The sequence below is a fragment of the Protopterus annectens genome, chromosome 1.part0 (assembly GCF_019279795.1).
Source record: "Protopterus annectens isolate FY-2018-M chromosome 1.part0, PAN1.0, whole genome shotgun sequence".
In the NCBI taxonomy this organism is placed as follows: Eukaryota; Metazoa; Chordata; order Ceratodontiformes; family Protopteridae; genus Protopterus; species Protopterus annectens.
Window position 1 is genome coordinate 1,864,837,844 of NC_056725.1, and position 23,917 is coordinate 1,864,861,760.

General features: G+C 40.7%; 1 protein-coding gene across 1 annotated transcript in view; it reads left to right on the forward strand.

The window, feature by feature from the left end:
* Positions 1-23,917, forward strand: part of NUP155 (nucleoporin 155) — a 1,504,248-nt gene that overhangs the window by 985,204 nt on the left and 495,127 nt on the right. The window contains exon 28 of the mRNA XM_044069916.1: positions 17,358-17,491. Within this exon, the coding sequence (XP_043925851.1) occupies positions 17,358-17,491 (134 nt within the window). The remainder of the gene's footprint in view (positions 1-17,357; positions 17,492-23,917) is intronic.

The window sequence follows — 23,917 nt, forward strand, 5'->3', positions numbered from 1 at the left end:
GTGAGCTATAGTGAGAGAGTTTGGGGGTTTAGTTAGTATATTTGAGTTAGTGGGAAGAGTGCAAAGAGGGTTTCTAGTTGAAGTGTTGTTTGGGCCTGGGTTGGGTTGAACGTCACCTGCTAGAAGAGAGAGGATTAAACTTTTTAACCAGTTAGAGGGTTTAGGGGAAATGAGTAGGGACTTTCTGTCTTTATGATGGGAGTAGGTAATGTGAACCTTTCTATGAAATTTTTTAGGAAGGTAGCTGGGAGAAAATATGAAGTTAAAACAGTGATGAGATGAATTTATGGGAGGTAAAGTAATATGTCTGGAGAAAGTATTAGATTCTGTGAGGCTACGATGTTCGTAGGATGTTAGAAAGGGGTACAATAAGGAAAGGGAAAACTGAGAATGTGAGAAGTCGTTTTGAATGTGACAAAGTTACTAGAGTAGGCATAGTGACAGGAGAGTTGCAAGGAATTAATTTGGGAAGAGGAAGAAGAAATAATGATAGGAGGCGATGGATGATACTTGTGAAAAAGTGTGGCAGGTGGATGGTGATAAGAGGGGAGGGTGAAAGAGTGATTGGAGGAAATAAAAGTAGGGTGGGGGTGGTTAAGGAAGTATAAGTTTACGACCCTTGGGGGTGGGAATTGGGGGTGTTAGGGTAGGGGAGCGGAGTGAACCCGCAGGGCGAATGGAGCGGGTAAAGACAAAAGGAAGGACAACAGTCAGAAAACAATCAGAAAAAGCAGCTAATTTAAGGTAAGTGAAGGTGGGTGAAAGGAGTGATAAAAGGGTTAGGCTATGGTCAATCTGAGAATTTAATAAAAATATATGTGGGGGAGAAAAGGAAAGGTTCAGAAGCAATGTTACAAACAGCAGGAAAAATAGGTAAGATTAATGTAGTGGGGAGAGAAATTCAGGTAGAATATTGTTGCAAGGTTAGTTTGCCATCTAGTGGACAAAAAAATACAGCAGAAAGTACTTTGCAGGGAAGAGCTGGGATGAAAAAAAAAGAAAAAAAAAGTTTCTAGGGATTCTTCCAAGAGGGCAGGGATATTAAGTGGTGGGCAGGCCAGAAAGGGAGAGGTAGCAACTAGTAGTTGGGAGAGTGGGGGTGAGGCTGCTATGTGTCCAGGCTGAACTAGCGACACTGTAGGTGAGGTTAAGTAAGACAGTAATACAAAAATCAACTATAAGGCTAGACGAGGGAACACGTACTTTCTAGATTCCTTTTAAATACAGGGTTCAGAGTTGGGAAGCCAACATTCTTTGAGAAAAACAGGGGAAGATGCAGTGGCAGGTCCTTTATATAGGTTCTTGTTCACCAGGAGAGCTTCTGTAGATCCAGGGAGTAGGGTTTAGCCAAAGAGCTGGAAGTAATAGAAAGAGTTGAGAGAAGAATGAGATAAGATGGCAAATTTTAAAGTAGAAGGACACGTTAAGCTAATTAGTTATGCTAATAAACTTTAACAAACTCTAAAAGTTATGTCTTACATGAGTATTCTAAACATTGCAGATAAGGAAATGCAAAGTGTAGAGCTATTAACCAACAATTACATTAAACACATTCCATAATGATCAAAACAAAACATTCAAAAACCAGAGGCAGTAGTTAACAGAAAACGCATGAAACAAACTATTCAGCGCAGGAGATGAAAAACTTAAATGGATACTGTAAAACTCACAAAAAGTGAAAATCAAAATGGCATTTTCGCATTCAGAGGGTATAGAAACATGTAGAGCAGCTACTTGTATTTTTTGCTTACTCGTGAGCCTTCTGGTATTAGGGTGTAGGGTAGAGAGAGAACTTCCATGTAAGATCGGGAGTAATATTCCCTTTCCAAAGCCTTGTCCGTATAGGGTTTCACGCACTTTGCATTTGTATTGTTTTAATTTTATTGCTTTCTAAGGCCATTTCTTTTTGCTTTTCTTTTCATAGTGAGCAGAGTTCTTTTTCTGCCTCTGCTCATTCTGTCAGGCCATTGGCCTCCTCTGCTGCTTTTTTCAAGGGTCTAGATACTAGATCTATTTTAGAAGCTGCTGCTTGTTCTGTTCACACCTTTACTATAAATACTACAAGTTGGATGTAGTTTCCAGGACCAGAGCTGGTTTTGCTTGGGCCATCTTGCATGGTTTATCGGAGGGCTTCTCTATGCCTTCTTCAACCCAGCCTTTCTAGTAGCGTTTGAATTCTCCCTTTAGTAAGGAATAGTACAACAGTGAAAAGAAAGGACATAGTACAGTTATACAATATCTTTTCATTACAGTCGATGTCCTACTTCTCACTCTTGCAATATTCTGCACCTCCCTCCTTCCACCTGTTTTACTCTGCTTCTTGTCCTCTAGTCGAGGGGTCCTCCTCCTTCCCTGTCTGGACACATAAGTACTTGCTTTCCCCTCCTGGGTTACTCTGGTTCTCTGGGGGCAGTTGAGTTTGGAGGATTAGGTGCTAGTACGTCACTTCTGTACCTTATGCCTTAGACAGTAGGACATGCATCTGACGTAAGATGCCTGGAAGACGTCAAGGCTTTGATATGTTGGCCAGGTGTTCAGCTATTGTTGGGAGGTTATCTCTTTAGTAAGGAATATTGCAACATGGAAAAGTAGGACATCTACTGTTGTGCTAAGATCTTACACAACTGTACTTTAATTTTGTTGTTCTCCTTCAAAGAACTGTTATAACCTTTGGTTCCACTTTCTTGCTGTGTGTTCCATTTTTGTTAATTCTATGTCCTTATGTGGTCTGTTGTATTCTTCTCATGATCCTCCTTCAAAGGAGGTTTAAAGTATTCCACACTGAAATCTCTGGCTTGCCAGGATCTTTTTGAAGTTTTTGCTTGTGAGGTTTTCTTTGTGACTTTAGTTGTTTTCTCATTCTAAAGCAATCCATTTCCCTTGCATGTTTTGTTTCATATGGACACAGGACACTAGCAGATGAAGTAATACTAGCTCTATCAGCAGAACCTTTGTGACTTGTCAGTCCATTCTGAAGGTAGATAAAGGTATGAGTTTAGAGGCTTTACAAGCTACTTCTGTACTAGTAGTGCTGAAGGTATTTGGCAAATTTAAAAAAAAAGTGATGTAGAATTCCTTCTGTATCTTTGGGAGAAAAGTAATTATTTCAGCATTTTTTTCTACAGCATACCCTTTCTTACTTTAAAGGTTTGTCTCCATTTTTCTTTGTAGTCATATGGACATCATCTGCAAAATTTTACTATTTTTTATATTTTAAAATTTTTGGTTCCTACCACAGCTGTCTGCCTTCATCCATGTCTCAGAGCCCCTCCTTGATCATTTGCTTCACTATCCCTGACATCGGTCTATTTTGCCTTTTCGAAGCAGGGTATTGCAAATGGAGAAATCCCTAGTGTAAGCAAATGGGAGAGGAGCAGTGTGTGAACAAGAGATTAGGGCATTTTGGTATGGTGCCATGTTAATAACTGCAAAATGTTTTTGAACGCCTTGGCTACTATCCCAGTTCCCAGTTTGCATTACATATGACACCACAAGGGATTTAGTGTGAGCTGTTAGCAACCCGTTTCCTATAGTTCAGAAATTCATTCCCTCCATTTCCACTTGTCAACTGTGCATCTCTGAGCAAGCCAGTTCTCTTGGGTATTTGGGAAATTGGGATAGTCTCCTTTGTGGTCTCCTGGATGTCATGCGAAATAACTACCTATGAACTAGCATCATTGGAGTTGTACCTTTTACTTTTGTTCCTTACTTGTACATCCCTCCCTTTCCTAAGATCAATTTGCTGATAAAATTGATAGTTTACACTATTCCCCAAGCCCATTCAGCCTCCTCAAGGATTAATTTCACCACCCAAACACAGCTTGCCTGTGTAGCACTCAGGGCTCCTTCTGTGCACGGAGCCAGCCTTCAAGATATTAATTTTAATTAAGCCATAAATGGTGTAGTGGAGGATTATAACTGCTTGTGACTGATAATGATCCTTTGAAGAGCAGACTTGCATATCCTCAAGGTATCTGAATACAGGGAGAGAATTCCTCTTATTTAAAAGCATTGTAGATTTATGGAAGAACATTTTTCATCCTGAATCTCAGCCACCTGTTCAGAGGCCTGCTCATCTGTGGTCATTGAAGAGGGACACTGAGACAGTAAATCATAAGATTTGGGATTATCACCGTTTCATTGCCTGCACCCTAATCAGTTTTTAACAGGACTCCATTATTTCCTATGGGGATTTGAAACCCATCCTGTGTTGGCATTCAGTGGAAGCTTGATAGATGCACAAGGTATTCCTGTAAAGCCAGAGTTGCTTTGCACCTTCCTTGGTTCTTAATGCTTCAAATGTTTTATATCCGATTTCATTGTAGGAGTTATTTTTGGCTGTGTGGTGACTCGCTCTCATTCCCTTTTTTATTTTGGAATTCAGTATCTACCTGGGAATCCCGGGATGCTGATTTGGCTGTTGATGTCTTTGTAGATTTTAGTAAGGCTTTTTGCTCTGTTAAAAAAAAGAGGATATTAGCTTTACTAACTGAATAAAAGGTTAATAGTTTTATGTTAAGGTGGTTAAGGAATTGGTTGTGTCAAAGCGTTTGCTGGATTAAGATGGGAAACATTATTTTCAAACGAGAAGGCGTTTAGCTGTGGTGTCCCATGGAGATAAATTGTTGTCTTTGTATGGTTTAGTATTAATGTATTTTTAACACCTTCATTGAATTATCACTTAAGACATAGGCACACACATTTGTAAAAAAGAACCAAGTGCCAAGACCCTGCAAGAAAAAACAATAAAGCTTACGGACAGAACAACTTAGTCAAGCGTTGTATTCGTTGATTTTAACAGTGTAATCCACAGAAACGCACAGGATAAAAAAACGCCAAAGAACAAAGCTTGTCAACCATTTAAACAGTTTAATCCAAGCATTCGCTTCACAGAAATAACACTGATATTAGTATGATATCAGTGTTATTTCTGTGAAGCGAATGCTTGGGTTAAACTGTTTAAATGGCTGACAAGCTTTGTTTTTTGGCGTTTTTTTATCCTGTGAGTTTCTGTGGATTACACTGTTAAAATCAACGAATACAACGCTTGACTGTCGCCCTGTCTGTAAGCTTTATTGTGTTTTCTTCCAGGGTCTTGGCACTTGGTTTTTAGTTACTTCTTTGACCCGTTGGCAGTTTTTTGGTGATTTGTAAAAAAAAGAAAAACATATTCCCAGTTACAGACATTATATTTCACATATTTTCTTTTGTGCGATTATCAATCCAACATTGCATAATTGATCGATTCCTGCCTTCCCTTAAATCTTACTCCTCGCCCAAAATATTATTCTTCATGTATTGCTCCCACAGTTTCCATTTTTTTATACAATTTACTCCTACCCTTTTCTAAAGATCCCACTTCCAGTTCTTTTATCTCTGTTAAACTATTCAGTACGTCAGATGTAGTTGGTTACTGTTTAGTATAATGTCTAGTTTTCCTATAGCTGACTAAGTCTGGATTTGTAAATAAGCTGATAATTCAAAGTTAATAAAGCCACAAGCATGCTTATAGATCAGCAGTGTATTTGTCTTCCTGGATAGACTAGATCAGTGGGCTGTGGAGAGCAGTATGGAATTTAATGTGAAAACGATTAAGGCATTTTAGTGAGAATAATCCTTGCTGTCCTTATGCAGTCAAAGGTATAATTTAAGAAGAGGTTAATATTGTTAAAGATTTGGGTACTGCTGATGTTGGGCTTAATTTTGATACTGACTTGTTAAGCACTGATGTCATTACTGTGAACTTGGTAATATACCAAGAACTATTACTATTAGAGAAGTTAAGGCTTTGTTGCCTGTTTACAAATCCATTGCTTGACCTGTTATTGTGGAGTATAGGGCTGTAGATGTTTCTTACAGTAGTACTCAAAAAGGAGGTTGAAAGGAGTTCAAAAATTCTTTATTAGACATTGTATAAGAGGATATGCTAATAAGAGGTTGGAAGCTCCAGCTTTCTATACTATAAGTTATAGGTGTAAAGAAGTGAACTGATAATGGTGTATAACATTATTTATAACAAGGTATTTGGTGTTAGTACCAAGTTAATTAAAGCAGTCCTGTATTAAAAACCCAACAATTTGCTGGTTCATTTTGCCTTTTGTAGAACTAATTTATTTAATACTTCATTCCATTGCTGGGCTAGTAGGAATTGGAGTGGGTTACTTATTACAATTAGGAGGAAAGAGTTTTTGACACAATTTAAATTTAGTTTGGATAGCTGGGTAGGAAAGAGGGCTTTTGATAGTAGATTTGTTAATGGCAACTTTATGATGGCTTTTCTAAGCTCTGAGTTTGAATATTTGACATATGACATTTTTCTTCTAAAATTGTTGATCAGACTTTTAATAAATATTGAGCTATGATTGTAGTAGGCTGTCGCCAGTCTTTTTATTTTTAACACCTTTATTGAATTATCACTTGTGACATAGGCAAATAAGTTATCAAAGTGTACTAACAAGTTCACATTTGTAAACATTATACTTCGCATATATTGCTATACATCATCTAACCTAAGCAACGTTACATAAATTAATTCCTGACAGTTTTTTAAGCAAGCAACATCTTTATTAAACCATCACTTAAGACGTAGGCACTCATACATTTGTATAAATGAAAACAAACCACACTGACACAATCTTAGTTGCAAGCATTTTACATCACAGAAAATGATTAAGTCTACATCACGTGGGATCACCCATTACCAACAGTTCAAAATACAGATGCTAGAAAACCAGATATAGTGGTCCAGGTAAAGAAGACAGAAGTATCATTGAAATTGCTACAGCCAGTGATTAGTGTCTTGTGTACAGAGAGAGACAAAGTCATAAAATATTCGGATTTGCAGGCAGAAACGAGAGCAGTGTGGAAGAAAGATACCCAGATAGTTCCAATAGTAGTAGGAACAACGGGTCTTATAAAAAAGAGTCTACAATCCTGTAAGTATGCTACCAGTAGATTTATCTCCGTATGAATTGCAGGAGTCGTCTTTACTGGGCACATTGTGGGTGCTGAGAAGAGCACTTTTGGCTTACATCAAAGAGTGAAACAGTACGAATTTTATGAACTTTAATCATAGTTTGACTTGGGAATGAGGTCCATTCCTGTCATGGTATTAGAAACCCAAAAGATTTGGAGAAATTAAAAATAAACTGGGAGAGCTATAAAGATAAGAAAACCAATCACCACTTAGTAGAACTACTGGCTGCACCATGCATCTTAGCATGGATAACCTTTCTTCTAGGTTAACTCAGTTTTGTGTGTGTAGCTGTCAGTTTGGGACTTTTGTTCCTATTAGGAGGGTAAAACTTCAATATATGAAGGTGTACATAGTTTTGTATGTTAGTATTAAGTTAATAGATTTTAGGGGGTACTGGAGTGTGTTATTTGTTTGAGGGCATTCAGTAAAACAAAAAGTTTTATAAGCTGTGACATAGAGTCAAACGGATGTGACGAGAGATAACTGTATAAAAGTTCAACCTGCCAAACCAGTGTATGCATTTAACACAAAAGCTGGAACTAGACATTAAACAAAAAAGGTGTTATACATAAAAGGTGGGAATAATAACTTTTTAATACAATGATGCTTTTTAATGTCTTTAAATGTAAATGTCCTCACAGATAAATACAAATGAAAGAGAAGTGAATTATATTAAAAATATAGAGTGCAAATAGCTATGTTACATGAGACGTACTTAGAAAGAACTGAACATGTGAATTTGATAAAGAAAGGATGTTCTTCATCTCACATTGCTGCAGTCCTTACTTATGGGTAGTCCGCTGTCCTCGGTCGGCCCAAATACCAAAGTATTAGGCTGACGTCGGTCATGGGCGCACAGCCCTGACATCAGAGCGTCAGGGTATAAAAGCGCATGACCGACGTCATATCCTCAGTCTTTTTTGCCGCATGGTCCGATGCAGAAGCAGCGTTGCAAGTGCCGTTCGGCTTTCTGAAATTTTCGTGTTTGAGTTTCAGACATACCAAGTTGGGCTAAGTACCCGTTGAGCATTTTTGTTTTTCTTGCCTCAGTTATTTACGGATGTCAGAAAAAGTGAATAATTGTATTTCTTGTGGGAAGCAGATACCGCATAGGGATTACCACTCGCTTTGTATCCCTTGCTTGGGACCGGAGGAGCGCGGCGTAGTTGGGTGTCGGTTTTGTGCTAGGTTTAATAAGCGCACTATTAAGAGAAGGCTAGTTTGCGCTAGGTTAGTCTTTGGCAAGCGGTGTAATTATAATATGCCGTCGGATCCTCCGGCCCGCTTCCAAGAAGCGTAAAGACAAATCTGTAAAGCCTAGGCAGGATGATTCGTCCATTTCGGCCGGTCCTTTAGAGACTGCAGTGGAATAGGTGGAGCCGGCTGAAGTCTCTGTTGAGTCTCAGGGGGAAACCTTGATTTTACAGGATGTGGCCTCACAGGAGTCAGGTCAGGCTGAAGGGGCCTCTCAGGTTACTATTCTCCCTTCTTTGCCTAAGGGGGTTAGGCCTTCTGCTACTGTGTCTAGGGCTCCTTCTAAGGGCAGGTCTGTTTTGCCTTCTTCTGGAGTTAGTTCTGGTTCTTCAGGGTCTGTACCTAAGAAGCATATGCTTAAAATGGCAGAAGATTTGATTACTTTAATTAGAGGTTCCATGCCCCCTCCTGATGAGAGGCCCAGGGTAGAGCCAGAGTTGGAAAGTTTGGAACAGGCCTCAGATGATTCTGAGTCTTCTGCTGAAGATATTCAGGATTTTCCTCCTTATTCGGATTCCGATGCAGAGGATTCTACTCCTTCTGCTTCCCCTCCAGAGGATTTTTCATTTTCAGAAACCTTACACTCTGAGGGAACATTTTAAGTGGGAAGGACAGGATTACTCAGATTCCAGAAAGAGGCTTAGAGAGTTCTTGTTTTACCACAGCATAGACCCTTGGCTATTCCTCCTGTTTTGGATGTTGTTCAGGATGTTTTTCGGAGGCCTCATTTAATCCAGATTCTATGCCTCCTGCACCAGTTAAACCGGACAGGTATTATAGGGTACCTGAGGCTCATAAATATCTATATAAGAGTCCTAGGGCGGACCCAGAAACTATTAGTCAGGGGCCTAAGGGTGTTAGGGCTTCTGTTGTAAAGAATCCGGTTCCTCTAGATAAGGAAGCTAGAGCTTTGGACAGATTGGGTAAGAAGGTGTACACCTCTTCTACTTTAGCAATGAGGGCTTTAAATTGCCAGTTTCATATGTTGAAATATCAGAATTTCCTCCTTTCTCAGCTAAAATCTAAAGTGGATGCTTTGGCAGAGGGCATAGAGTGTAAAGAATTGCAAGATTTGGTGCATGTTTCTGAACAGGTGGGGAAACATTCTTTGCAGTGTGGCTTTGATGCTTTGCAGGCTTCTTCTAGAGTGGCTGCCACTGGTTCAGTTCTTCGTAGGCATGCCTGGCTTAAGGATCAGAATTTATCTGAGCATGTTAAGTCTAGAATTCTGGATGCCCCTTTACAGTCGAAGTTTTGTTTGGTCCTCCTGTGGAGTCTGTTTTGAAGAAAATGGAGGACAAGGCTAAGTCTATGCAGACTGTTAAAGATTTTTTGCAGGTTCAACCTCCTAAGTTTAGTAGAAATTGCCCTGCTAAGGGGTGGACGTACCCTTCTTCTGATTCCCAGTCTAGGGGTAGATCTAGGCGTGGTAGGGGCAGAGCTCAGAGTACCTTTAGGCCTAGAACATGGAGTTCGCCTGTTCAATCTGCTGGTGAGGGTAGGGGCCAGTCCTTTCGTAAACAGGCCCAATGACCTGCATTTTCAGCTGCCAGATTCTTCTTGCCTGGCAGCTCCTTTGGGAGGAAAGCTAGCTCTCTTCAAGCAAAATTGGTTTTAATCACCCAAGACAAATGGGTGTTGGACATTATAAACAAAGGTTACAAGTTTTATTTCCATACATTGCCTCCTTTCAAAGGTATGCCAGACATTCCTCCTCGGCAAAGGATGGAGGCTCACAAACAGATTTCATTACTTCTTCACATGGGAGCTATACAGCCAGTACCTCCTTCAGAAGTGGGTCTAGGGTTTTATTCCGCCTGTTTCTAGTACCAAAGAAAGGGAACACGTGGAGACCGATTTTGGATTTATCTCTCCTCAACACTTATTTGGACATTCCAAAGTTCAAAATGTTGACATTACAACAGCTTTTGCCTCTGCTGGGAAAAGATCACTGGATGGTAACTCTGGATCTAAAAGAGGCTTATCTTCATGTTCCTATCAGGCCCAGTTGCAGGAAGTACCTGCGTTTTCGAGCTGGAAATTTACATTATCAGTTCTCTGCATTGCCCTTTGGCTTATCTACTGCCAGAGTGTTCACAAAGGTTCTGGCTCCAGTGATAGCCTTTTTCAGGATGCAAGGAATACAAATTTATCCTTATTTGGACGACTGCCTGATTATTGCACAAGACAAGGACGAGCTTCTTCAGCATCTACAGTATGTGATGGTAGTGTTAAGATGCCTAGGGTATTCTGTGAACGAAACAAAGTCCAGTCTAGTACCCTCTCAGGACATGTGCTTTCTGGGTGTGAGACTGAATACAGCTTCCCAGATGGCCTTTTTGACCCCGGACAAACAGAAAAGTCTTTCACTTTATTTCCATCAAATGTCTCTACAGTCCAGGCTGACTGCAAGGACAGTCCTTCAAGCCTTGGGGTTCATGGCATCTTGTATTCTGGTGCTTCCCAATGCCAAATTGCATATGAGGAAGCTTCAATGGTATCTCAAAATCTATGGACACAACACTGCCAGGATCTAGACACTGTCATTCAGATAATACCTTGCATTCAGAAGGAATTTTTGTGGTGGGCTCAGGAATGTCACCTAAACAAGGGACTCTCTGTGACCCGACCAGAGGCGAGTCAGATTCTAACGACGGATGCCTCGGACAAGGCTTGGGGAGCACACCTCAATGGAAAATGGGTGCAAGACACGTGGCCTGCCAGACTTCAACATTTGCATATCAACTTGAAGGAGATGTTAGCAGTACAATTTGCATTGATGGCTTTCAAGGATTTACTTCACCCAGGGCAGGTGTTGATTCTAACAGACAACACAACTGTCATGTGGTACATCAACAAGCAAGGGGAACTCATTCGTACCCTCTTTGCAGACAGGCAATGATTTTGTGGGAGACAGCTCTCAGTTACAACCTCAATCTTCAGGCAAGATTTCTACCAGGAGCACAGAACTCCTTAGCAGATGTATTGAGCAGACAAATAGTGGATCCTCACGAGTGGAAATTGGATCCTCAGGTATTTCAAAAGTTGACAGTGTCATGGGGAACTCCAGACATAGATCTGTTCGCTTCTCCACTAAATTACCAGTTGCCAATGTTTTGCACAAAAAGGTTTCATCCCACAGCTTGGAAGGTGGACGCTCTGTCATTCAGTTGGAACAATCTTCATGTATATGCCTTTCCACCTCTACCTCTTCTGCCCAAGGTTCTCTTGAAGGCCAGACAAGACAAGCCATCCATGATCCTGATAGCACGGATTGGCCTCGACAACACTGGTACCCACTACTGAGGAGTTTGGTCGAGAGCCTCCATGGCCTCTGCCTTTGATTCCACACCTTTTGTCTCAGGAGGGCAATCACTTTCTCAATGTCAGAATTCAGTCTCTGCATCTAACAGCCTGGCACATTCTCTTTTAGATTCTGGAGGTTCTCAGCTTCCACAACAAGTTTTGAATGTTATTTTGGAGGCCAGGAGGCCTAGTACAAGGAAAGTTTATGCTGATAAAAGGAGGAGATTTTTTATTTGGAGCAAAGGGAAGGACTTTGATGTTTCCAAGCCTAATTTGAGTGCTTCCTTACAATATCTTACTGAGTTATTAGACAAAGGTTTGTCCTTCTCCTCCATAAAGGTTCATGCTGCAGCCATTTCGGCTAATTATGACTGTGACCCTCCTTTATTCTCTCATCCTTTGTTTAAGCAGTTTCTCAGAGGGCAAAGAACATAAGACCCCGTAGAGCTCCTACTCCTGCTTGGGATCTCAATTTTGTGTTGGAAAAGCTTACTCTACAACCTTTTGAGCCTGCAGCTACTGCTGAGTTAAAGTATTTGTCATGGAAAACTGCTTTTTTGTTGGCCATTACTTCTGCAAGAAGGGTTTCTGAATTACAGGCCCTTATGGCAGTGGAGCATTTCTTGATTTTCATAAGGATAGGGTATCTTTGCGTACTAATCCTTCCTTTATGCCTAAAGTGGTTTCTAGTGTGGCCTTAAACCAAACTATTCATTTGCCTACTTTTTATGCAAATCCTCAAAATAAAGGGAGAAGATTTTGCATACTTTGGATATTCACAGGCAGTTGCGTTATTATTTGAGCAGAACCAAGGAGTTCAGACACTCTCAGCAGTTGTTTGTTTCTTTTGCTTTGGGTTCACAGGGTAGACCTGTTTCAAAACAAACTATTTCTAAATGGATTGGGTTTTGTATTTCTTTTGTTATTCCCATCATGGTAAGGAGATTCCGACTGGAATCAGACCTCATTCCACTAGAGCTACTGCAACTTCTACTGCCTTTCTAAGGGGGGTAGCTACAAAGGATATTTTGGAAGCAGCCACTTGGAGTTCAGTACATACTTTTTCTAAACATTACCACCTTCCTCTTTATTCTAAGTCTAGGGCTGGATTTGCCACTGCAATATTACAGGGCATTTTAGCTGCCCCTAATGCTTTATAATTTTGCCAACCTCCCTTTCCCGTTGCTTTGGGATTCTACCCATAAGTAAGGACTGCAGCAATGTGAGATGAAGAACATAGTACAGTTTTGTACCTACCATAAATGTAGATGTTCAAGATCCACATTGCTGCAGTCCCCTCCCTCCTTGCCCTCTGTAGCTTAGCATGGTTATATGGTTTGGGTGATGGCTGTAGTTGGGCATATCTTTTGGGGAGGTACTCTGTTTTTTGGCTGTGGTCTTTCTTTTAGGGCCTTCTGACATCTGGGGCAAGAAAAGACTGAGGATATGACGTCGGTCATGCGCTTTTATACCCTGACGCTCTGATGTCAGGGCTGTGCGCCCATGACCGACGTCAGCCTAATACTTTGGTATTCGGGCCGACCGAGGACAGCGGACTACCCATAAGTAAGGACTGCAGCAATGTGGATCTTCGAACATCTACATTTATGGTAGGTACAAAACTGTACTTTTTCAGGATGGTTATTCAGCAGAATACCTGGGACAAAGAAAAAAAGAAAATTTCAAGATGAGCTCCAACAGTGATAAAGATAATGGCAGATTTGTAGTGCTACAGAGCTACTGGGAAGGGAGGAGGATTACACTGGCATGTGTTTACATTCCACCTGAAACTGTTATAATGGAGCTTAAGAAAATTCTGGGAGAAATATTCAGTTTTCAGCAAGGAGTTTACTTAATAGGTGAGGACTAGAATTTGATTTGCAACAGTGAAAATGTGTCTGGGGGACCGAGAAGGGAAATATAAATATTTGGCATGGAACATGTGAATTCAATAATAGGAGTTAGGAATGAATTTACATATTATTCCCCAAGATATAAAAACTGGGGTAGGCTAGACAGAATTTACATTTCACAGGAACATGTGCATCTAATTGAAGGTCTTGATGCCCAATAACTATTTCAAATCGTGCACCAACAATAGCTAAATAAAAGCACAGGGTAATAAAAAATGAGACAATGGTGCTTTCCCACCTATCTGTTGAAAAGAGAGGAATTTAAGGAATGGGTAGTGGAGATTGTTCAGGAGCTGTTAAAGAGGATAGCGTTTTCTTCTGAAAATATACATAGAGAGTGGGATAAAATTAAGGTAGAGTTTAAAGGTAGGGTGGAAATGAAAGTGAGCTATGGTTAAGAAGTAACCAGAATTAATTAGAGGGACTAACAAATGTTAATGTTTTGCAGAATAAGGGGAATCTCTCAGAACAAGATCAACTGCAGAATGCTAGGCAGAAAATAAGAGATTTCCTTGACACTGTGCACAAGCTTAGAAAGATTGCTGTTAAGCAACTGTGTTTTGATAACACTAGAGCACAAAAACTTAGCACAATAGTTCTGGCAACAGAAAGTAGAAAGGGCTGTCATCAAACTTAAGGACCTATAACGAGGAAGGTAACTGGAGATCCTGTAGAGGTATTAGAAATAATTCAGAAAGTCTGTGAGAGTCTGTATAAAGCAAAGAAGTATGAAAATCAAGAAAAGATACAAATGGAAATGTTTTTAGTAGAATTAAATATGCTAAAGTTAGAGGTAGATGAGGCTCAATTACTAATGGTTAGTGTAGAAAGAGATGAGATAAAATTGTGATGTATAACCAATCTACAGGAAAATCCCCTGGAATAGATGGTATTCCTGTGGGAAGTTTGGAAGCTGAAGGGAAAACAGTTGATAAAGATCTGGAAGGTTTTGTTAAACAGTATCTTAAGAGAAGTACCACCGTCCTGGAAGAAAGCAGTGGTTAGCTGTAATACATAAAGAGGATAAATATCCATCATATCCAGCTTCATACAGGCTCATTTCAGTATTAAACCATGATTATAAAGTATTCATGTATATAATGGATAAAAGAATGGCAAAGTAATGCCTAAACTGATATGGATCAGTGTGGTTTTGTGGAGAGAATGTAAACATTTGACGTTAACAGAACATTGATGATCCAGAGAAAAGCAGACTGTAAGAAAATGCCATTGTTGGTGGGTCTTGATGCAGAGAAAGCATTTGACAGAGGAAGCTGGGACTTTATGAGCAGAGCAACAGAAATGTTTGCATTTCCTGAACAAAATGATAAGGTTGATTAGGATGATATATAAGGGATCGGAGGCAAAAATTAAAGTGGCTTGTGTCCTCTCTGATAATTTCTGCTTGAGCAGAGTAACCAGACAGGGGTGTCTCTTTCCTCTTTATTATTGGCATTATATTTAGAACCACCGGCAAAGGAAAAAAGGGACTCAGAAATTCAAGGATGTGATTAGTATGGTAGTTAAGAAAAGCTGGCTTTATTTGCAGATATTGTTTTATACCTGACAAAACCAGAAAAGGGCATTACAGTGTTGTGGAACATTTTGAGACAGTTTAATATTTTTTGGGATACAAAATTAATGAGGCTAAAACAAAGGCAATATAGGTAAATTATATACCCACACACGAACTGGTTCAGGAATGCCCATAGTTATAGGGACATGATAAAATGAAGTATTTAGGAATATGGATTAAAAATGATTCTAGTGTGACAGCTAAAGATATGTGGGAAGAGACTAAACAAAAGATAATACAAAAACTGAGAAACTGGAGGCTTTGTGATATGGATATGGTAGTAAGATCCAAGCAGTTAAAATGTTTTTAGTCCCTTTTGTCTTATACACAGTGCATGTATATTTTTATCAACAAGAGGAGAAGTTGTGGGTAGTAATTAATAAAGGGCTGAAGGATGTTGTCTAGGAGGGGAAGATGGGAAGTCAAGTGGGATAAGCTGATTCTTCCAGTAGAACAGGGCAGATTGGGATTACCCAATTTGAAGGGATATTTCAGAGCTACACAGTTAACACTCCTATACATAGCACAATCAGAAAACTATAACTCAGAGTGGAAAGGGATTATGTAATGGGAGGAAGCTCAAGAAACAAGGAGAGACTGGGATTTTGGATGCAGGCTTTTAAGGAGAATAACAATGATCATACAGAATATTACATCCATAAAGTAGCAGAAATTATTCTAAGAACTAAACCAACACGCAAATGGAAAAAAGCGATTCTGCCGATTAGTAGATTACTCCAATTAGGGATGCAGACAGTAGGCAAGAGGAGGCTGGAATTTATTGGAGAACTGGCAAAAGAATCAAGGTATTGGGAGCAAATAACTAGAGAGGGAAAGATGATAAAATGGGAAGATGCAAAGGATTTATTTGGACTGCAGGTTAGAGATTGCCTTCCCTGTCAGGGATCGATATCAGAGTATAGGCAAAGAGAAAGAAATAGGGGAGTTCTAAATGAATGAACAGTACTGGTAGAGTTTTTAATGAAATCTAGAACAGAAGCTGCTGTTAATAAAGGTATAATTAGTAGAACATATGAAATATTGCATGCATAACTATACAAGTCCGTCAGAGGAGTTTAGAAAGGATTGGGAAGAAAGATTGCATAAGCAGTTAACAAAGAAACAATGGGAGGATACATGTATATGTCTCAAATATGCAACAAAGTCTAGAAGATTTAGGTTTTTTCCCTAGAAATGTTTAAATAGATATTTTACACACCAGGTAGACTCCAGAGAATTTTTCCTGAGGCAGATAGCAAATGTTGGAGGTGTGAAGGAGAAGAAAGAGGTAATTGGGAACATATTTTCTGAGAGTGTAGTCAATTGGCAGACTTCAAGGATTCCCTGCAGGATGTAGTGTTGGAGATGCTTGGTGGACAGATTGGTCTGACGATGGAGATGTGTTTTCTGAGCTATGGTACAGAATCAGAATTGCCTAGACTTAGTAAGACCTTGCTGTGTTTAATTGTGGCTGCCAAAAAAGCAGTTGCTAGAAAATGGAAATCAAAATCAAAATCTAAACCAACTATACTAGAAGTAGTGAATATAGCAACAAAGATAAAACAATTGAAACCGAGATCTTTACAAAAGGGTAGGAGCAAACTGCATAGGAAAAAATGGAAATTGTGGGAACAGTACATACAAGGGAGAATGAGGTTTAAAAGGTGGCAGGACTTAAATGAGCTGTGTAATGGTTGAGTGAGAATGATTAGGAAGATAAGTGATGTATAAGGTTTCCAACTTGGACTGTGTCAATATAGTTTGTGATGTAGTATGTTTGCAACTTGGACTATGTTGGTGTGGTTTGTTTATATTTATATAAATGTATGATTGCCTAGTAGTAAGTGATGGTGTAACAATGATGTTTCTTTTAAAACTAAGGCAGGAATTGAATCATTTGTGTAATATTGCTTAGAGTGTATGTGAAGTATAATGTTTATGTTAATATAGTTTGATTACTTTTATATGAATGTACATTTGCCTATGTCCAAGTGATAATTCAGTAAAGGTGTTCAGGGAGGCTGGGGGGAGGATGAGGCACACTGAGATTTGACCACCCCTCAAACTTGGTGCACGAGTGCTCACTAAATAGGGCAAAGAGTACATGCTTTCCTGTTTGTGGAAGCTCGAGGTTTTTAGAGTAAGTTACACAAGAGAGCACTGGAAGGAAGAGTCCAAGAGCTCAGAGTGATAAGTAGCAACTTGTTTGCTGAATGAGATTCTCAAAGCTGTAGTGTTAGTCCAAATTCCTTGCATAAGGCAACAGTCTTAGCAAGTGTGCGCGAGTTGTGAGAAGTAATGTATTTTCATACATATTTTGTTTTATTTTCAGTTGAAGCCCAGTCCTATGAAAAACTTTCACTTCAGGGAATCCAGCACCTCGTTCATAGAAGCTGTCAGACTCTGGCACTTTGGAAACTACTGTGTGATCATCAATTCCATGTTATCGTAGGAGACCTACAAAAGGTAATACGTTTGTTTCTGTCATTTTTATTTAGTATTAAAACGCCTTATGATGCTGTTACAGCCATTAAAGTAATAAGAACCAGTATGTCTACATAATAATAAAAAACAGTATGTCTACATAGTAATGAATGAATTTTCATGTTATGTTGTATTACTACTTGTATTGTTTAATTTTTCCACTGAATCACAGTCAGTGACATGTCATAGTTACTGTCATTTTGCATGTCTAAGTTACTGCCGTTTGGCCTTTTGTCCCACATTGTTCCTGAAAAGGTTGTAGATTGAAAATCTGTTCAGAACAATAATGTCTTTTTAACATCTGCTTTGAGGCAGAAGCAATGGATCTGTTTTCATCGACAACTCAACAAGAGTTCTTTGTTTTTCTTTGTTTAAATCGGTTTTGTATAGGAGTGTATTTTCTTATGAGCACCTGCTGTAATTAGTGATGGAAAAACTCATGAAAGGAAAAGTGTACATCTCTGTCTATTTTTAGCTTCTTTTTTTGCATTGTGAAAGGTGTCCGTTTCAAAGCCACCTTTCACCCACCATTGTTTCCTAGCTGCTGTATTGCATGAGCTGCTAATATAACTTGGAGTCAATGATATACTCAGGATTTCATCTGCCTTCTTGCACAATGCAGATACATGATTAGCAGCTACCTTGGGAGGAGATGTCCAAAGGTTTAAGCACTATCCATGCCCTGGATGAAAGACTGGAGCATTCTCATGATGATCCTGCTCGCAGGCACAAGTCCCTAGTGTCCTTAAGCTAGATTGATGATCACTTTTAGGATTGAGGACTCTCTTGCAGGCCTCTTAGTGGTCCAGGAGGGCTCACAGTTCACTAGCTCCTCTTGTGTCAGCCTCTCTGACTCTCTCCCTCAACTTTTGAGACATTTACTTGAGTTCTGATCCAGAACTGTGGAACATCCCAAAAAACGTCTTATGTCACATCATCATTAAAGGTGTTTAAAAAAAAAAATTCAGTTTCACTCGTTTGATGAGTCATGATTAAGCATGCCCTCTTTTTATCCACGTAATCTCCCCTTGTACTTACTATTCTCAGTAATTGCATAGTTCTTCCTGCTACTATCTTCTCTTTCTTTCTTCTCGATTTCTTACTTTTATCAGCAGTCATTTCCATCATTATTGGTAGTATCTACCTGGTTAACAAATGAATGTATAATTAAGTAAATAAAAATTGTGGCGTCTGCAGTCATGGATGCAGGAGTGCACCGTGATTGCCAGTCACGGATGCAGGAGCGCGCCGTGATTGCCAGTCACGGATGCAGGAGCGCGCCGTGATTGCCAGTCACGGATGCAGGAGCGCCGTGATTGCCAGTCACGGATGCAGGAGCGCCGTGATTGCCAGTCACGGATGCAGGAGCGCGCCGTGATTGCCAGTCACGGATGCAGGAGCGCGCCGTGATTGCCAGTCACGGATGCAGGAGCGCGCCGTGATTGCCAGTCACGGATGCAGGAGCGCGCCGTGATTGCCAGTCACGGATGCAGGAGTGTGCCGTGATTGCCAGTCACGGATGCAGGAGTGTGCCGTGATTGCCAGTCACGGATGCAGGAGTGTGCCGTGATTGCCAGTCACGGATGCAGGAGTGTGCCGTGATTGCCAGTCACGGATGCAGGAGTGTGCCGTGATTGCCAGTCACGGATGCAGGAGTGCGCCGTGATTGCCAGTCACGGATACAGGAGTGTGCCGTGATTGCCAGTCATGGATGCAGGAGGGCACCATCTGCAAACCTAGCATCTTGCCAACACTGGACTCTCTGCATTACTCTCTTATTGCACTTTCCCCTAGCAGGTACATCAGTGAGAAACAGAATTCATTTTCCAGGAGTCTGGAGTACACATCACACATTCCGTCTCAAACTTTTGTGGGATGGTGTGAGCATATCCTGTCTGAAACTGAGATAGTGAAGCTCTTCTTCCCACTGTGCTTCATGGGAGAAGTTAAGAGAACCAGATGTGAGTATCAAGACATATGAATTTATTAAATTCCCCACAATTTGTTCATCCCCACAGCTCCCTGACAGATGTTCCTCCTTTGGACAAGCTGTCAGATTGATGGTGTCCAACACAGTCTGGCTTCTGATCCACATTCCATTTGTGGGAATTACTTAGTTTAGTACAAGTCTGAGTGACCACAGCACCTTGCTACCTTGTCACATAAATGAAGGTGTAGCTTTGGGCTTCCTAGGCTAGAGGGTGTTCTTTGTTACACTGGGGAGTAAGCTTCTGCACCTTTCTGTTTCTCTATGCAAGTTGTAGTCTTCCCAGGTGGATCATGTGCTGGAAATGCATTTAGCCCTGCTTTAGTCAAGCCTTTAGGAGGATTTGATCAAGACTGTTTAAAGCTTCTGCAGGGGACTGCTTTGTAGTTTGTCACCTTGGACAGCACCGATGCTGTGATGAGTCTATGCAGGGTTGTGTTGCTGAGGCTTTCCTTTCCTAAACAGTAACTTCATGGTAGTCATTCAAGATGCATCCTTTCAGGGAATGGTAATGTTCATCCCTCTTTCACAACACTTGAATCAGTGACTTCCTATAAAGAAGAAAAATCTCACTATTGACCCCCCTTGTGCAGAAGGTTTAAAGCCATTACTACTAGCCAGGTGACCCAAGTTTAACTAATGGTATAGATTCTGGAGGTGATGTTTGATGGAGGATGGGCTTGAGCAGCCAATGCCAGCTCCCCTATCCTTGGGACTCTGCCCACTACATTAGCAAATTTTCCATTTGGTGGGGGATGGCATGAGCAGACTGGATAGACTCGTGTTATTACAGTCTTGATAGTACTGCTGAATCTGAGAGGTGGGCAAAAAAGATAAAGAATTTGTTCTCATTATTGTTAAAAAGAGTTAGTGTTTGAAAAGGGGAAGTAACAAGCAGCTGTGTAGGTCATCAGATAAGTTGGCATCATCTATGTTATTCTTCAGTGGTAGGACTCTCATGGGCATGCCACCCAGGACCAGTCCTCCCTCAGTGATGTGCATTTGGACCAAGGGTCTAGGAGACAATATTACTGGGACAAGACAATATGTTCTCTCAGCCAGATTTTCATCGAGTCTGTCCCAGAGTCAAAACCAGTAGACAGCTTTTGTAACAGTATTGCAAACTGCAGAAGGTATACAGGGAATGTCTTCAATCCATATGTGATGTTGCCTGTATGCAGTTCTCTCCCATATTATTCTGTTTTTTTGTTATTCTGTGCCGTCATGCTAGGTTGCATTTTTTCAAGTTTATCAGTGATGTGTGCACCAAGATGTTTAAGTCCATGGTATGGATGTTCCATATCTTGTCTCAAAGCTGAAGAAAATAGGCAAGAGCTAACCTCCAGCTGTCAGCCATACTAGACACAAGACTTTAAATGCAGCCACTGGCAGACCTTATTTTGGAAGAGGCAAAGAGAACTAGCACTCACAAATGGTATACTAATCCCAGGCAAAACCCCTAATAGGCAAGGAAGGATCTTTCCCACAGAACTTCCAAAGCCCCAGGGATCACTCCCAGTGATCACAGCAGCAGTTTTAACTGCTAATGGGACCACAAGCTGCTGACTCACAATTTGTAGTTTGAGGATATTTCTCTGTCCATGTAACTGCCTTGAAGAGGCATCACTTCTGACACTTGGGACCTTCTGCCCTTTGATCAGCAGCATATCCTAGAGCTCATCACCCCTACCAGTCCACACCACCCGGTAATTAATTAAGGATCACCCTCCCTCCACCTCTTACAACAAGATGGGAGAGTTGTAGACCCTGGGCATTTAGTTTATACTGATTCACAAACTGATTATTTTGTGCAGCACAGACTTGGAGAATTTTTTTTTTTTTTTTTTTTTTTTTTTTTTTTACTTCTGCCTCTCTTATACAAAGGTGATTATTTCTTCTGCATCCTTAATATGCATAATATTGATCTCCACTTCCTGATACACGAGATTCATTGCAGGTTTATCTGTTTTGCCTTAACAGTTAAGAAATTTTTTTTACCTTTTGGCTTGTTCTTTTCACCATTTATCTTCACAAATTGTTTAAGCCTGGTAGTTGCTATTTAGTGCAGATGGAGGATCTATATGATGTCATGGCTGCAATTACTGTTGCAGTATTTTCTGACATACGGGTTGTCATTGCTGACATCCAAAGCTTTGCCTTTTCTATTTCGTACTTCCAACTCATGACCTCAGCTCGTATGCATTGCAGGATTTTGATGGACGTACAAGCATGGATCCTTGGACTCTCTTGCCACCAACCTGAACACAGGTTGTGGATCTGTCAGACTTTATCGCATCTTGTTTGTTGGTACCCTTGCTCTGAACGTTCATCCAGATAAATGCCCTGTTGGGGAACATTCCTTTTTACTTATGCTATTTTCTTCAAAGTTGTTAGATGTCAGCTAGGAGGGGTAAGTGAGAGTGTAGTACGCAGATTCCATGCAAAGACTTGCATACCAAGTGTCTCTCTTGTCCAGGCCCAGAACACAATCACAGATCTTGCTCAGTCTGTCCCAAAACTCTTCAGTCAAGGATTTTATCTCTCAGCACATTTCTAGAGATTCAGTATCTAAGTGCTTGGCCCAGTCCAACATGGACTACTCCACATATTTGGACATCCTTCTTCTGCCGAAGAAAAAGCTAAAGAAGCCTGGAATGGATCCCGCAGTCCAATGTTTCAGACTCCAGTGTACCCGCTGACATTCAAGAACCCACACTACACCAGGTTACCTCTCAGTTGCCTGCTACCAAGACACCAGAGGAGGCCAGTATGGCTCTTGAGGCCTTATAAACTGCTATGTGCAATGAACCGTGACTCAGTCTCCAAGGGACCTCATGGAATCTCTCTCAGTTTAGTTGTGGAAGGGATTCCAGGCTGTTTAGTAGAAATTAGACAGGGTTCTGAACCTCAACATCTCATCCGGGTGGACATCATGCCTCAAAAGGAAAAAAAGTCTAGGCGCAACCCCTTTCCCTCAGCACCTAGAGAAAAGGAGTGGATAGATTTCTCATAGGGGTTATTCAAAACTATTGTGTCTTTGAAACCTCCCTACTTCAGGTCTCTACAACCACAGAGTACTCCTCAAAACCAGCTGTGGTTTCCTCTTCCTCTGAGGAAGAAGAAGAAGACTATAATTCTGACAATTCACTACACTGTTTCCCTCAGCTGCATTCTGCAGGACAAATCTGTTTAATGAAGAGGACTCGCTGTCTCCTGATTACCCTATCTGTGCCAACCCCTCAGTACTCCTCCCCCTACCATCAGCCCCTTTACTCCTTTCTCCTAAAGACTGCTGCTTTCCATTGGCCAGGTAGGAAGGTGTTACCACAGACAAGTGGATCCACACCATCATCAGGGATGGTTGCCATGTCTTGGGAAATATTCACCCCGAAAGGCATGCCGCAACTTCCTTGTAATCAAATGTCCATTCATGCCCTCATTATTCAAGATTTCTTGAATCAGGGCACCATCAAGCAAGTCCCAAAGGACTTCATGGGAAAAGGATTTTACTCCAGGAGTTTTCTAGTGCCAAGGAAAGAAGGGCAGCAGAGACCCCATCCTTGACCTGTCTCTCATAAACACTTACTGAGGGTACCATCTTTTAAATGTTCTCTCTACCCTCTTCTGCCTTTCATACTACCCCAAGCTTTCTTAGTGCCACTACATTTGAAAGGCACCTACTTACACATAACCATTTGCCCTTCTTGTGGAAACGTTCTCAGGTTTTTCTCTGGCTTATCATGTTTTTAATTTACTTCTTTGCCATTTGGTCTTTTCACAGCTCTAGTGTGTTCACAAAGTGTCTAGTTCCAGTAATGGCATTCTGCCGCACTCGGGGAATTCATATTTTCCCGTCTGGGCAACCTGTTGATACAGCCCCCCCCCCCCCCCCCCCAAAAAAAAAAAAAAAGAATTTCTCCTTCCAGACATTCTTCTCAAGCACAAAGGGAAGCACCCAAACTACTACTACTGGCACCCTTTTGGCTGAAGCAGCATTGATTTCCCTTCTTTTTCACATAACACAGGGAAATTACAGAAAGCACCTCTTCAACCGGACCTGATAGCTTGGGAAAAAGATTTGCTGCTCCACTCAAATCTTCCTTATCCCCGCCTGACCCTATGTATGATAGGATTTTAATTCCTTAAAGACATTGCTTCTCTGAGTCCTAAAAGAATCCAGGAGACCCACACTACTAGAAAATCTTACACAAGTAAATGAAAAAATTTTTTATTTTGTTTATTTCTATTTGTTTTCTGGGGCAGAGCAGTGATCTTCATGTACTTTTTTCACATTCAGCCTTGGAGCAGTGTCTGGTTAAGCGACTTTTTCAGAGCTGCACAGTTAAGCAATGGGAGGCTAAGAGAATTAAACCTTGCACTTCAGGACCACAGGAAACAGCTCATCAACAGCTCCTTAATTG